General features: G+C 41.2%; 1 protein-coding gene and 1 long non-coding RNA gene across 3 annotated transcripts in view; one reads left to right on the top strand and one right to left on the bottom strand.

Annotated features, from left to right (window-relative positions):
• Window positions 1–12,154, bottom strand: part of LOC125904945 (SH3 and multiple ankyrin repeat domains protein 2-like) — a 465,143-nt gene that overhangs the window by 305,357 nt on the left and 147,632 nt on the right. For both annotated transcript variants that reach the window (XM_049602644.1, XM_049602655.1), the window contains one exon: window positions 4,418–4,645. In XM_049602644.1, the coding sequence (XP_049458601.1) occupies window positions 4,418–4,645 (228 nt within the window). The remainder of the gene's footprint in view (window positions 1–4,417; window positions 4,646–12,154) is intronic.
• On the top strand, window positions 6,462–8,168 carry LOC125905676 (uncharacterized). Its single transcript, XR_007451681.1, has 3 exons — window positions 6,462–6,476; window positions 7,292–7,346; window positions 7,433–8,168. It is a non-coding gene; the product is annotated as an uncharacterized LOC125905676 (long non-coding RNA).

The following is a 12,154-nucleotide window of genomic DNA, read 5'->3' as shown; positions in this document are numbered from 1 at the left end:
CTAGTTGCTAACTGCCTTGATTCTCCTTGTTGCTAGAAAGCTAGTTGTAAACCTTGTGCTTGAAAATCTAACTTTCTGGTTCAGGTTTGCCTGTGCCTTGAGCGTGGGCAAATTGTGGTCCAGGAAAAAGAGAGTCTGTGAGCAATTGCCCTCCCTTTAGTGGTTTGGGGCAATGGAGCAAGGGTCTGGGCATCTGGGCTGGTCCAGGCCAGAAGAGGTGTGGGCAGCTTGGCAGCTCCCGAGTAAGAGAAAAATTGTCTGAAGCAGACCTTCTACAGATGCCTGTGACATCACAGAGTCACATGTCACTGTAAATGTCCTGTGCAATCAAGTTTTGAGACTTCTGTCTCGCTGAGGTGTGAGGTGACCCCCTGTGGAGATGAGTGTCAAATAGCTGTCTTTGTTTGAAGACCAAAAGAGCATGCAGAGAAGAAAAACCTTCACATGTCCAGTTTAGATTTTAACAAACGACAAATCATCTGTGGTCCTGTGAATCCCTTCAGTGCCAAATTTGGAGACTCCCTCAAGGTCTTCTTGAGATATTGCGTTTACAAGAATGAGAGGAACGCTAGGTCACAATGGCTTGTGACAACCATATTCTAATCAGTTCATCCTTGACTCAAAGTGGACGTGTGTGTCAAATTTGAGGAAATTACCATAAGGCGTTTTTGATATCTCTTTCATGAGAATAGGAATAGAAAAAAACATGAAAATGTAATTCCTCTGGCCAAGGCTATTGCCAGCGCGGAGGAATAACAAAACATATAAAAGATTTACAAACTCTAATATTAAAGCTATGTCCACAATATTGTCCACAAATACATGTCAGGCATGATACAATAGATATCAGGGTTTAAAGCAGATAAAATATTGTAGAAGAATGGATGTTCAATTCACTTTGATTTTATTCTTAATTTAGACATGTCATTTTAGCTTGCCTCTTTTTATTTTAGACTGTTGTCAGTTCAGAAAACAAATTGGCGTAGTTAAAAAGAATGGCTATAACATAAATCTATAGGACTGGTACATTATCTAGGAGAGTTTCCTGTTTTATGTTCAGTAACATTAAGCATATACAGTAGCTTTAAGAAAAACTTGAAATAGGAATGCAGAATGGGGAAAACCTCCCTTCAGAACCAGAGGCCCATCACACCTTGCAACACTGTATGGCAAGCTGTTCGCTTGTTTATGACTTGTGCAAAAACAGAGACACAATGTGTTATAGCATGTTAATTAAGTTAATTAACTATTGGACAGAGGCAGGACAGCTGTTTCTCCCTGTTTCAGTCTTCCAACAAGCTAACTGGCTGCTGCCTGTAGCCTTACACTGTATTTAACAGACAAATATGAGAGTGGCATCAGTCTTCTCATCTAACTTCTTAGCAGAAAGTGAATATCCCAAAATGTAAGACTTTTGCTTTAAAGTTAGAAATACCAAAGCTCTTTGCATTCACACGCTGTATTTCATAATCTGTGGGCAAACATAATAGAAATCTGGTAGCATTGTTGTCTTTCAGCCACACACTTTGTGTAGGTATGAGGTCTGGGCATAAAGATATCCCTCATTATGCATCGTTTGCTTTCTGTTATTCATCTACCTGACATACTAATACATTTACATACTAATGGAAAACTTGGGAACAATTATAACATGTTTCATCAGTAATTCCCTTTTTCCTCTAAGTGTCCACGTGTTTGTATCCTCTAACCTGTTATTATCTGCACCAAATATCACACTGCACAGCCAGCTTTAGTGGTCTGAAGGCCAGAGATATATTTTACTGAGCAAAAGGGTGGGAACCATCATTACTCAATATTGAACAATGGTCAGCCTACACACTTAGCTTTCCCTGTCTTCATTCATTTGCAAGATCCACAAGATCCTACCCTACAGTTATTTACTATCAGGCATTTCCCTGAATAAAGACTCTCAGTAATACAACCTCCCCCATTTCAAACACAGCCTCACCTATGCACAAGTTCATACATCAACACCCTACATGCTGCCCACTCAACATTAACTCACCACTGCATGTTATTTGGGACATGCATATGAATGTTGGTCAGAGCTCACTCAAGTCAAATGCTTTACATTGAAATACAAATAAGTGAAAGATTTTTGTAGGAAGCCTATAAAATCACAGGCAGCTTCCAGCATGTTTCAGAGGCAGGTAATTAATATTCATGTCTGCCTTGTCTGAAAGCATCCATATGCTTAAAAGCTAAATCACATTATTTATGCATGAATGGAAGTGGTAAGGATGTGTCAGAAAAGCAAATGTCATCTTGATAACTTTAGGTCCTGTTCAGAATGTTTTCATGCACTGCTCATACATTTTCCTATGCAACGTAATGCACCAAAATTTTTACATATACCATGTCATCATAAGCCTGTAATTTTATGCATAGCCCCTGTATTTTGGAAGGCTGCCATTATGTGACCAATGTGCTTATGAGAGTGAAGAGGGAAGCAGTCCTGAGCAGTTCCAGTATGGAGGCAGGTTGGGCTCACAAAACACAGAAAATTCCCTTCCCTTTTCCCCAGGAAACTTAACTGGTGTTAAGGTACGTCCTTACCATATTTCTTTTCCTTAATCTAAACCGAACCATGGTAACTTTACCTGCCTAAAGCTACCATCCATGACTTCAAGTTAAATACATAATGTAGTTCGTGGGGTGCCATGTGGTTGTTTGCCTCTATCAACCCATGATAAGTGTCACCAATTCCGTATTTGACCAAATGTCTCCCCTTCTGTTCCTGAGTTATGATGTAGAGCAATGGCCAAATAAGTGTTTTTGAAGAGCACAGTGATGTTCACAGTGTACTTCATTATTATAACATATTAGATATTTACGTGACATTTTTTGTACTAATTAGTGTATGAATTCTTCAGTTACGACTAAAAACATTTTTTTGTGAGGTCACAGTGACCTTGACCTTTGATCTTTGACCACCAAATTCTAATCAGTCCAGTCTTGTGTTCAAGTGGACGTTTGTGCCAAATTTGAGGAAATTCTCTCAAGACCTTTTTGAGATATTGTGTTCATAAGAATAAGATGGACGCAAGACCACAGTTACCTTGACCTTTACCTTGACCAAATTCTGAATGATTTATTGTTGAGTCCAAGTGGACGTTTGAACCAAATTTGAGGAAGCTATCTCACAGTCTTCTTGAGATATCACGTTCATGACAATGAGATGAATGCAAGGTCACAGTAACCTAGACCTTTGATCACATTCTAATCAGTTCATCCTTGAGCCAAAGTGGACATTGTGCCAAATTTGAAGAAATTCCCTCAAGGCCTTCTGAAGGTATTGCGTTCATATTGACACAATAGATTTCAGGGTATCATAGAATAATGGATATTCAATTAATTTTGTTTTTATTTTTAATTGTTAATTTGTGTGTAACCCACGTATCTTGGAGGGCCGCAATCACATGACCAATGAGCTGATGGGAGTAAAGACGGAAGCGGTCCCTGTAAGGAGGTAGGTGGGGGTGGTAGGTGGGTCACAAACACAGAAATTTACCTGCAGACTTTCCCCAGGAGACCAGTGTTTGGAACCATTATATTATTATATACCATTATTATAACTTGCAACACCAAAGTTCTATTTTCACCAAAGATTTGTATCTTCCAAAAGGTGGAGAAAGTAAGGTATCCAACTGGCTGGCAAAATATTTCTTCATCATTAGTTTACACAAAGCTTATACTGCAAAATTGGAAAAATAAGGAAGTACCTACATTTCAAAAATGGGAAGCATTAATGAGATATTATCTGAGCATGGAGAGGACAATGTCGGAGGACAGTAACAGAGAGAAACAATTTAACAAAATATGGAGCTCAATTTATGAAGCTATGTAGATTGAGGTAGGCTGCAGGATCACTACATCCAGCCTGAATGAATCAAGGGAACCCTGTGTCTGGTGTCAGTTCTGTCCTGTTCGTTGCCCTTGCGTGTTTTTGTGTCTATGAGTCTGTGTGTCTGTATGAATGTGGCTGTGTGGGTGAGTGTGAGTGTATGTATATGAGTAGGGATGAAGTGTTATCTGTAATGACGATCGCAAGTGACTGTATAGTTGCTTAAGATAAGTGATGATAAGTTAACATTGAAACATGGAATGTATTGGATGCATACCCTCACTCATTCAATGAAAATAATTATGAAAAAAAAAGTTTAATCTGTACCAGCTTCCAAAAAACGCTCTTCGACTGTTATTAAGACTATAAGGTGTCAAATACATCATCATTAATTTTCCAGGGGATCTCAACAAGAAGGCTGGATGATCAATACTGAGATGTCAATACTGAGAACAAATCTAGTTTATATTTAATACTGACTCCCACACAGTTGCACACTGACACACGTTATTATGACCGCCCTCCACATTTCTGTCCTTCACAGAGCCTCACCGTCTGCTGCAGGTCAGGAATGAGAACACGGATGACCAGCGAGTTTGTGTGAATGTCGTCCATGCGGTTCTGCGATGGCTCGGCCGTGGCCCTTATGGTCTCATAAATGGTCTCTTCACGGGAGCTGTCGGAGGCACAGTCGTCGGAGTAGTCGGAAAAGCTCTGGGCCATCTCATCCTCACTGGAGGTGGGGCTCCGGGGCATAGTCAGCAGGCCTGCCGGATTCAGCTGAGACAGGAAAAGAGGGAAGAAAGGTCAAACTTGCATAACTCAAACTGTTCATTAGAGAATGTTGGCATTAGAATTTAAGAATTCCCCATGCTCCTATTAGACATCTTTTGTCACTTTAGAGAGCCCCCAAAGATGGTGCTTGTTAGTTTGTTGGTTTATCCTCATCCATTCTGTGCCTGTAGCCTGCACAGTCTGCTTCAGGAAACTCCCAGTGGATTAATGTGACTGCATATTTTCACAAAATGGTTTTGTTTTATTAGGGTTATACTGTGTGTGTGAGCAAAAGGACTTCAGGAGGGTGAAAACTGCACCTTCAAGCAAAAGCAATTGCACCATATCACCAAAGGCCTCGCTCCTAAAATGGTAGCAGGCCAGGTGACTGAACACGATTAATCTGAGGTGTCAACATGATTAATGGATCAGAAAATGAAAAGCGTATTAAATCTCATCAGTCACTGATTGTGTTCTCATGAGTGACCTAGATAGAATTAAGGGTAACACTTTCCATGAAGACCACATCTATAATGCATTATAAGGCCATTCATAGTGAATTACAATGCATTTATAATGCTGAATGACTGCACTCATAAACACACATATTGCTTACTGATGCATTATATCAACAGTCATAAAATATTATAGATGTGACTTATAATGACTTATAACTGTCTTGTGGATGCTCCACTAGTTATAAACTAGAGGTTGACTGATGGGGCTTATGATGCATTATGAATATTCAGACATACCATACACACTTTAATAATCAACTATAGTAAGGAGTCATGGAATGTTATAGGCTAACAGTCCATGTAGTATCAAAAGTTTTGATTGTATGTGTAAAGTGACTTACATATTAATCTATGTATAACAGTACATGCTTCATCATAAAGTTTCATTGTTGGTGATAGGTAAAATGTGGTGCATTTTCATGTATTTAAAATAATCTATGCTGCTTCATAAGTGATTAAGGTCTATCATACACTAGAATACTTTGGAAAAACTTCTGAAAGACTTAAGTCTGACAGCCTTTCACATCTTCAGACAATGTGTCATGAGTTTTTAGTCACAAAATAATATTTTATAAAAACTGAGGCATCTTGCAGAGTCACTATTTGCGAGACTGTTCAAAAAAGGTGGACAGAAATTGTTACAGCCCTCAAAAGTCCCAGTGAGTATGATAAAGCTAGCTAACCACTTTCCCTATTTCAAACAAGGTTGCTTGTAAGCTAACATTATCTACTGGAATGTCTGCAATAGCCCACAAGCTAACCGTACTTTTCAGTTGAAGATTTCTTACTTCAGTAATGTTAATGTTTACATGATGTAATTTTTTAAGCTAGCAGGCTTCGGCTGAACCAGTTAGCTTGTGGGCTGCTAGGAAACATTCCAGTATCTAACATCAACTTGCATGTAGCCCCTATGGTTAGCTAGCTAGCTATAGCATATAGCATACTTACTGGGGATTTCATGGGCTGCAGCAATTTGTGTCCACTTCTTTCCCTCTCTACTCTGTCATTTGACATGTCCTCACACTCTTGTTCACTCCACAACTTCCCTTTCTCCTCCTTTTCCACAGTCTAAAACAAATGTAGTTAAATATGTAAATTTGAACAGTTCAGTCAACCCAGTGCCTCAACCCAGAGCACTATGGCACTGCCTCAACCCAGAGCGATAGATAAGAACAGAGTGGCAACACTCCCATAGGACTGCGTTGTAAAGCATACCGGACAGAACTTGCGGGTTATGGAGCCCTCTATAGTTCCAAACATTCCTCCCGTGGAGTCGGACCCCGTTTATTTCAATGGCTGCATGACGAGAAACTCCTGAGGTAAGGTGATGAAATATCGACCAATTTTAAGTCATTGCATGTGTTTATTATATCGGAGGTCCTTTATTATGTAGATAACGATTTTTTTGTATGTTCACAATTATGGTTTTTTTGAGTTAGGAATTATGTTAGGTTTCTGCTGTTGCCTGCTAGTTCGTTAGCTCAACGTCGCCAGCTGTGGAGGTTTAGCACCGTTTAGCACCTGACATTTGTGGTGTTCCCGTTTGATTAATGAATCACAGACAAATCACACAGAGTTGGGATGATAACTAACGGGTTTTATTCAGATTTTATCGTTACAACGTTAATAGAATATGTTTGCTTTTATTAGTTTTCTCAACTGTTCCATAAGAAGATAATGTAGGACAGGCGCACATACTTCTGCCTGAGCCTTTATCAAATACCTAACGTCATGTATGGTGTATTCTTTTTATGTTTACATAAGAGTGTTATTATCTTATAATTTAATTCCTGTTTATATGTATGCTGTGTGATGACAGACTAAAATAGGACTACTACTTCACTACTACTACTACTTCTGTCAGCATTTAAGGCATATATTTAACTTGGAACTATGTCACAGTCACACTATAGAGGCTAGACAGCTTAAAAATGCTATTTCAGCTTGTCTTTGAATGTTACATTCATAAACTTAATCGTACAAGACCAAAAAATTGCACAGTGATTTAAACACTACGGGAGTATATCACAACACCTGTTACCACTGAATTAATGATATTATTTACCTCTGATTTAAAAATGTTACATGTTTATATGGAACATTGAGTTTAATCATTTTAAATTGTGTCTTTTAGGTGATCCTGAAAGAGCCCTGTGAAGTTTCTGCTGTCAAAAGACTCCACAAGTGAGGTAGCTAGAAATTACATGAGCGGCAAATTATTTTGTGGCTGTTCCTTTTCTTAGTTGTGTATGTGTGTCATGTTTTCTTCTTGCAGGGTTTGCTGTTCCTAAAGCTATGCCTTTTCCAGCTCCAGGGATGGGAACAAAGTGACCACCCTTTGCTGAGTCACTTTTTTAAAATTGTACTTCTTTCTTAATCCCAAATTTATTCTCTTTTGTTGTGCAAGAACCCTCTCTGCTCTCTTTCTTAGGAGTGTCTCCATCCTAAGTTGCTTCCTTAGGTCCTCCACACTCGCCCTGTCATGACTAGCCCCTAGCACACTGGTCCCTGGATCACCTTCCCCTGTCAAAGTGGCTTCTTCAGTGGCAGCCTCTGACTGACTGGTCCCTGGAAGTCCGCTGACCTCTCCTTCATCCTCTATCTGCATACTGCCTCCTGGTACTTCCCTATCATTTTCAGATTCTGCCTCAATTTCTCCCTCATTCTCTGTAATAATAACAACAAGGTGCTGCCTTTACATTAGCACCTACTTTCATCTCCTGTTTAAGGGTACACTACACTCCAATTAAACAAAACTGTATCTTTATGTGAAACAAATCATCTGCCACACTCCTGGACTAACAACATGTACATAAAGTTTATTTTTTTTTAGCAATAGATGAAGATGCCTGTAGATTATCCATGACATTGCCCGGTTCACTCTGCAATGAATTATTCCACAAGCAGGAAATAGGATCCAGCCAATCCACTGCAAATCAATTTCCTTGTAATAAAGTCAACTTACTTTTACACCAGATACGCCTCTTTTTTAAATTGTTCCTGTTCCGGGAAGTCACAGTGGGTCTAACACTACACTGATCAAATATTAAAGGTTTAAGGGTCCCTTCTGCCTCTCAACAGGAGGTGGTTGTCAGGCACTTTTAAGAGTAATCTTAGTACCAGGTACTACATTAGTGTTAAGGTTTTTACAGAATATGTGCTCATATTCTCTGTAAGCGTGTAAAAGGAGCTTGTGTTCCACTAGCGTGAGATAAGTTGCTCTTTGTTTATCTGGTGTTGCTATGGTGAGTCGGGGTATACAAAGGTTAACATATTCAGAGTTTATTCAACCAATTCAGATCAGCTGTTCTAGAACTGAATACTCAGTTTCCCATATTCAGAGTTCATTGTTAGACTGAGAGTTTGTTGAACCTCTGGAATACCTCTCAGGGCTGTTAAAATGCTGACTGTTGCTGTTCCTCAACGAGGCATCTCAGACCATCATTGGGTCCTTCACTAAAGATGTGAATGGCAGATAAGATAAGAATAATAACAATAAGAATAACTATTTAATTGTCTGTCAGCTCATTTATTATTTGCAAAAGAATTAAAAAGCGTGATGACTGTAGGTATGTAGGATCTTCTGTATCTCTCTGTCCTGCATCGAAGAGAGAGGAGCCGTCCACCGCTGTTTTTTTGTTCCATCAAGGTGTTATGGAGTGGATGAACCGGGTTACTCATGATGGCCTTGAACATCTTCAGTGTGCATCTCTCCACCAGCTCCTCCAGTGTGTCCAACCACAACTTGAAGAGTTATGTACATAGTTGTGCCTGCAGTAAATCTAATATGGCTTTTTTTTTTTAACCATTTCACAGCCCCACCTTTGTTCTGCTGTCCTAATGCTGGAATATGATCTCTGTTAAATAAAATTGTTCTTCCTTAATGCCAAATTTATCATCTTCTGTGATGTAAGAGCCTTCATACATTGTGTTTTAATTTTTTCTTGTTCTCTTAGACACACAATTGCTCTTATTGTCACATTCATCGTTTTAATACATAAAATGTTTAACTGAAAACCATTTATCATCACTGTCATCAACATCATTGAACAGACAGGTGTCGGAGTTTGCGTGTAGCCGTGAGTCTCTGTTGGCAGCGTTTTTAAATGTCCATGGTGTGCTGATTGAAGCTGAGGTTATTGTCCAGTGTGATGCCGAGATATTTGGAAGACTCCACCTCCTCCACCTTCTCCCCATTGATGAAGAGACTGGGGAGGGGGGCCAGGATTTTGGGAGGGCTGATATTCAGTTCTTTGGTTTTGGAGATGTTGAGGTGGAGATAGTTATTGTCGCACCATGTGCTGAAATAGGAAATGGAATGTTGGTAGGCAGTGAAGGAGTCGTTATTGTTCAGCAATGCAAGAATGGCCGTGTCATCTGCATATTTAAAATAAAATGTGGTGGGGGATTGACTCTGACAGTCATTCGTGTAGAGGGTGTAGAGGAACGGGCTGAGCACGCACCCCTGCGGAGCACCAGTATTGAGTGTGATGGTGGAGGACAGGGACTGGCTGACCCTCACTGCCTGGGGTCTGTCAGAGAGGAAGCTGTGGATCCAGTGTATTAGTGGAGATGGAATGTGGAGGCACTGTAGTTTCTGGTGGCGTTGTATTGTATTAGAGGCAGAACTGAAATCAACGAGGAGTAGTCTGGCATAGTTACGGGGGGAGTCCAGGTGTTGAAGCAGATGGTGCAGGAGAGTGGCCACCACATCGTCAGTACCTCTCCTTTGTTTGTATGCGAACTGGTAGGGGTCTAGCAGTGGGGACACATAAGGCAGGATGATAATTTGAACCACTTTCTCAAAACATTTAATTATGATGGAGGTGAGACACACAGGCCTGTAGTGATTTGGCTGTGATTGGTGGGACTTCTTTGGAACAGGGATGATGGTTGATGTTTTCCATATACCTGGGACTGTGGAGGAACAGAGGGATCGGTTGAAGAGGGGGTGGAGGACGGAGGTTAATTCCAGGGCGCAGCTTTTCAGAACACGACCTGGAATGCCATTCGGCCAAGGAGCCTTGTTTGGTTTGCACTTGGTGAGCTGGAGATGGACATCCTGGTGTGTCAGGAGGGTCTCGTAGTCCAGCTCCTGGTGGGGCAGGGAGTCCAAGAGGCTGGCACACTCTGCTGAAAAATCAGATGTGTCAAATCTGGCATAAAAATGATTAAGGTCGTTAGCAAAAGTTATGGGGTATGATGCGCAGGTGGTCTGCTGGGTGGCTTGTCCTGTGAGAGTTCTGACTCGCTGAAAGGCCTGTTTTATGTTCATATTTACAAATTCCTGTTCCAGTTTGAGTTTATAATTGAACTTAACCTTGATTATCTCATTTTTAATGTCCCGGTTAATAATCTTAAGTGTTGTGGAGTTCTGTTGTCTGAAGGCATCATTCTTCTTTTTGAACAGGTGTTGGATTTTTGGAGTGATCCAAGGTTTTGAATTGGGATAAGGTCTTATAGGTTTTGCTGGTATCAGGGTATCTATACAGAAATTCATGTAGCTTGTGATGAATGAAGTTTGCTCCTCCAGCTCTCCCTCAAAGACTTCCCAGTCGGTACATGCAAAGCAGCCTTGGAGATATGCAATGGTGTCCTCCGTCCACTGGGGTGCGCTGTGCGTCACTGGTCTGTGTTGTTTCAGCTGCTGCTTGTAAACAGGAAGTAGATGGATCACGTTGTGGTCTGCCCGACCAAGCGGTGGGAGAGCTCTGGAGGTATATGCACCAGGGATGCTGCCGTAACACAAGTCTATGGTTTTGTTGATCCTGGTTGGTACATCCACATATTGGTTGAAGGCCGGTAGAGTCTGATCAAGTCGGCAGCTGTTGAAGTCCCTGAGGAGAAACACCGGAGCGTCGGGATACCTGCTGAGCATAGCGTGTGCGTTTTGTGCTATTTGCTCGGCTGCTGCCTTCACGTTGGCGCTTGGTGGAACATACACACAACTAAACACAACAGTTGAGAACTCCCTGGGAAGATAGAAAGCTCGGGCTGACAGGGTGAGCAACTCCAGGTCTGGGTTGCAGATCATTGTGTATCTTGATGTTAGTGCACCAGCGAGAGTTGACAAACATACACACACCCCCGCCCCGAACTTTCCCCGAGCGTTCAGATCTGTCGGCCCGTATGATCCTGAAACCATCAAGGCTAACCTCACTGTCTGGGACAGAGCTGTCCAGCCATGTCTCGCACAAAGCAAGGACACACACCTCCCTAAAAGAGGAGTCCATAAGGCACTTAGCATGTAGTAAGTCCATTTTGTTTCTCAAAGAGCGGACACTGGCAAGAATGATGGAAGGTAGGGGAGGTCTGTAGGGACAATGCCTGAGTCTGCAGCGGACCCCTCCTCGCTTGCCTCTTTTGCTCTTGGGACTGGCTGTAATCTCAGATAGTATTACGGTGTCTGGATCCAGTGAACAGTGGATGCAGTTCTGCAGGAGTAGGAAGCTTTCCCAGGAGTAGGTGAGTCCATGCTCAGCTTCTTCATTGTTGTAGTTGGCTCCAAACAGCACAATCACTGATAATCCATAGGATGATGATAATCCAAGTATATATTGCCCTGTTGTTCATGATGCAGCCTTGGTACGGTTTGTTTTACCCAAAAGACAAAAATAACAAACGTAAACTATACTAACAGTAAGAGCACCGACTGAGCCGTCGCAGCAGAGCTTGTGCCAGCAGCCAGGAAGGAGAGTGTCACACCTCTTGGACTGTGTAAAAGGAGGAGAAAGTGGAGTTGTGGACATACCTGACATGACCTGACATGTCCTCTCATTCGTGCCATGATAAAGTGAAGAAGGAAAAAAATGGACAAAATTTGCTGCTGCCCTCAAAATCCCCTATAAGTATGCTATAGCTAGCAAGCTAACCACTGTAGAGGCTATTTGCAAGCAAACATTTAATACTGAAATGTATGCTATTAGTCTACGACCTAACTGTATGTTTCAACTAAAGATTGTTAACTTCAAAAAAATCACATCATATGACCATTTGT

The sequence above is a fragment of the Epinephelus fuscoguttatus genome, linkage group LG2, assembly GCF_011397635.1.
Source record: "Epinephelus fuscoguttatus linkage group LG2, E.fuscoguttatus.final_Chr_v1".
Lineage (NCBI taxonomy): Eukaryota > Metazoa > Chordata > Actinopteri > Perciformes > Serranidae > Epinephelus > Epinephelus fuscoguttatus.
This window is presented reverse-complemented; position numbering and strand designations above follow the sequence as displayed.